The sequence below is a fragment of the Otolemur garnettii genome, unplaced genomic scaffold (assembly GCF_000181295.1).
Source record: "Otolemur garnettii isolate 467f Iridium unplaced genomic scaffold, OtoGar3 scaffold00087, whole genome shotgun sequence".
In the NCBI taxonomy this organism is placed as follows: Eukaryota; Metazoa; Chordata; class Mammalia; order Primates; family Galagidae; genus Otolemur; species Otolemur garnettii.
Window position 1 is genome coordinate 8177495 of NW_003852482.1, and position 3659 is coordinate 8181153.

Consider the following 3659-nt stretch of genomic DNA (forward strand, 5'->3'; position numbering starts at 1 on the left):
GTCCCAGCTACTTGGGAGGTGGAGGCAGGAGACTCGCTTAAGCCCAGGAGTTGGAGGTTACTGTGAGCTGTGATGCCACAGCACTCTACCCAGGGGGTCAGCTTGAGGCTCTGTCTCAAAAAAAATCAAAAAGAAACAAAGGCTCTATGATCCAGTCAGCTCTGAACAGGGTCCTCTTCTATCTGGTCTTTCAGGAACATTTCCTTCCAGAGTTGACAAGAGGGTGTCACTCTCATCACAGCTTTGTTTATTGAATAAATCCAAGTGGCAGGCACTGTACTAAGCATGTAATAAATTGTTTTGTTTATTTTCTTTTTTTAGAGACAGTCTTGCTCTGTCCCCCAGGCAGGAATGCAGTGGTGTCACTCACCATAGCTCACTGCAACCTTAAACTCTGGATTCAAGAGATCCTCCTGCCTCAGCCTCCTGAGCAGCTGGGACTATAGGCATTACTACACCACCTTTCCCAGCTAAATTTTGTGAGTTGAAGTCTCGATATGTTGCCCAGGGTGGTCTCCAGCTCCTGGCCTCTACTAGTCCTCCTACCTCAGCCTCCCAAAGGGCTAGGATTACAGGCGTGAGCCGCTTTACCAGTACTGTTTTACTTAATTTGAATAATATCCTTATAGATGAAAAAATAACAACCTCAGGGATATCAGGCTTGCAACAGCAGTGAGGATTGGCTGTCCCCTCTTCAATGCTGCCAAGCTTCTCCGATGGTAGAGGGGACGGGGCACCTACCTCAGAGAGTGGCTCTGAAGCAGTCTCTGGGTTCTTGAGGCCATCCCCCAGTGTGGGAGTGCTGTCTCCCCTCTGACCCACGCTCAGTGCCTGCTCCCACTTCTGCAGAGCCTCCTCAAACAGTTCCATGCCTGAGCAGAGGTGGGAAAAGGAGAGAGTTAGGCTCCCCAGTCTCACTCAGGAAGGGGCTCCGAATGGCAAGGACAGGACTGTGTGGCTGGGTTGGATCACTTTTTCAGGGCTGGTCAGTTTGGGGGCCTTCATTCAGACCAGATTTGTTCTTGGGCACTGTCCCCTGTACAGAAATGGCTAAAACCCATTGAATACAGTGTTTAGGGCAAAAGATGGGGCAAAGCAGAACCCAGAGAAGGGACCTGAGCTCAGGTTCCGAGGAGGAGGCCAGGGAGCCTCTGGCCTGCACCTTGCATGTAGAGGCTCTCAGCGTTGCCATCACTGGTGGTCAAAGACTCCTCTATCCCTCTGGCATCCCACGGTCCTGAGCACGCAGCTGTGGGGCTGGATGAGTTCACAGCTGCCATCTGGGCAATCAGTGTAAAGACAGAGAATGAGGCCTTCACAGCTTCTCTGAAGGACACCTCTGAGACCTCCCCCATCCTGCCACATGGCCCGAACCCTCTCCACATAACCTCCCCAGGTAAGCCCTGGCCACACCCTAAGAACAACCTGGACCCACAGACTCCAAGTGAGTGACTGTGCCTCATGGAAACTGTCACAGCAGAAGCAACACAAGCACCCAGCCCAGGAAGCAGCAGCCTCCTATAAACCCTGCCCTGAGCGTTACCAGTGTAATCTTTCCTTGCTGTGAGCTCCTCTACCAGTTGGGCAAGGAAGATAAAGAGTACCCATTATGTGTGGCCAGGCAGGGCCTGGTTATCAGCCACACCTCTCATCCAAGTGAGGGCCACTCAGGCTGTGGGCTCTTCAAGGACAAAAGCCATCTCCTGTTTACTCTTGTGTCTTCGGGGCAGGGCCTGGCTCAGAGCTGGGACTCAGTGCTTCCTAAATGATCTAATAACTAAATGAGTGAATGAACCAACAGCCACTTCCTGGACAAAGACAATCCCCTCTGTCACATTTATCTCCACATTCTGGTGCCTGGCAGAAGCCCTGGCCCAACACAGGAACTTGTGTGATGTCTGCCGAGCAAATGATGATGTCCTTTCATGGACATGTTGTCTTCCCCAAGACACCATCAGTGTCTCTCCTCTGCCCCATCCACCTCTCATCCCTATGCTCAGCCTAAGGAGTAATCAGTGACAATCTCTGAGAGCCGTGTGGACGGATGAGTGACCGAGAATGAATGAAACCTCTGCTCCGCTCTCCCTACTAGTCCATATGCTTCCCAAGGGGAGGGTCCTCAGGGGGGAGCTGAGCTCGTGCTGCGTCTGTGCCCCCTCCTAACTGCTTACTGAGGCCACACTGTGGGAGGAGCCCGAGTGCTTGCTGGGTTCAATGGAGGAAATGCCGCTCAACGTGTCGTTGCTCTTGCTGCTGGGGCTCTGGACCCTCCGGCTGGAGTAGCCTGTGTGGGAAAGGAGGGTGGGGTCACACAGCCATCCCATCCAGCCTCTGCACAGGTGAGCCCCTGGGCCACGCTCCCCTTCCTCCTCAGCGGGAATATTTCCTGACAGAATTTCTGAGTCAGGGTAACAGTAGAGGCCCCTAAGTATGTACAATGAACCTCTCCTTACTATCCTGCTCACTGCCACATCCCTGTCCCCCAACACAGGGCTGGGCCCAAACCAGCTAGACCTCTGCCTCCTTACTCACCCTCCCTGTGTTGTTGAATCAGTGACTGGCTTAGAATTCTCCTTCCAAAAGAGATTTGAGGCAACACCTTTTACTCTGTTTTATTTTTTATGTTTGAGGCAGAGTCTCCCATCGCCCTGAGTAGAGTGCTGTGATGTTATTGTAGTTCACAGTAACCTCACATTCTTGGACCCAAGTGATCCTCTTGCCTCAGCCTCCCGAGTACCTGGGACTACAGGCACCCTCCACAACACCCAGTTGGTTTTTCTATTTTTAGAAGAGATGGGGTCTCGCTCATGCTTAGGCTGGTCTGGAACTCCTGAACTCAGGAGATCTACTCGCCTCACCCTCCTAGAGTGCTAGGATTACAGGCATGAGCTACTGTACCCAGCCTGGGGCAACAACTTTTAACAACTTTTTAAAGTATACAAAGGGAGTTGGACATGGTAGCTCATATCTATAATCTCAGCACTTTGGGAGGCTGGGGCAAGAGGCTCATTTGAGGCCAGGAGTCCAAGACCAGCCAGGGCAACATAGTGAGAATTCATCTCTACAAAAAATATTTTTACAGACCAAGCATGGTGGCACACACCTGTAATCCCAGCAGTTTGGGAGACCAGCCTGAGCAAGAGCAAGACCCAATCTCTAAAAAAAAAGAAAAAATAGCTGGGTGTTGTGGTGAGCGACTGAAGTCCCAGCTACTTGGGAGCCTGAGGCAAGAGGATCGCTTGAGCCCAAGAGTTAGAGGTTGCTATGAGCAATGATGCCAGGAGTGACAAAGTGAGATGTGAGACTCTGTCTCAAAAAAAAAAAAAAAAAAAAAAAAAAAATATATATATATATATATATATATATTGCAAATTAGCCAGGTGTGGTGACACATGCCTATAGTTCTAGGCTGGGGCAAAGAGGATCCTTTGAGCCCAGAATTTTGAGGTTACAGTGAGCTATGTTTACACCATGGCACTCCAGCCTGGGTGACACAGTGAGACTATCTCTAAAAAAATGCATTGGCTCGGCGCCTATAGCTCAACTGGCTAAGGCGCCAGCCAGGTACACCTAAGGTGGCGGGTTGAATCCCCAGCCCCGACACGCCAAAAAACAACAATGACGGCTGCAACCAAAAAATAGCCGGGCGTTGTGGCGGG

The 3659-nt window shown here is 51.0% G+C and overlaps 1 protein-coding gene across 3 annotated transcripts in view; it reads right to left on the reverse strand.

Annotated features, from left to right (window-relative positions):
* Positions 1-3659, reverse strand: part of MIGA2 (mitoguardin 2) — a 34775-nt gene that overhangs the window by 22772 nt on the left and 8344 nt on the right. For all 3 annotated transcript variants that reach the window (XM_003794911.3, XM_023516222.1, XM_012808253.2), the window contains 3 exons: positions 2172-2284; positions 1163-1280; positions 742-872 (listed from right to left, as the gene is read on the reverse strand). In XM_003794911.3, the coding sequence (XP_003794959.1) occupies positions 742-872; positions 1163-1280; positions 2172-2284 (362 nt within the window). The remainder of the gene's footprint in view (positions 1-741; positions 873-1162; positions 1281-2171; positions 2285-3659) is intronic.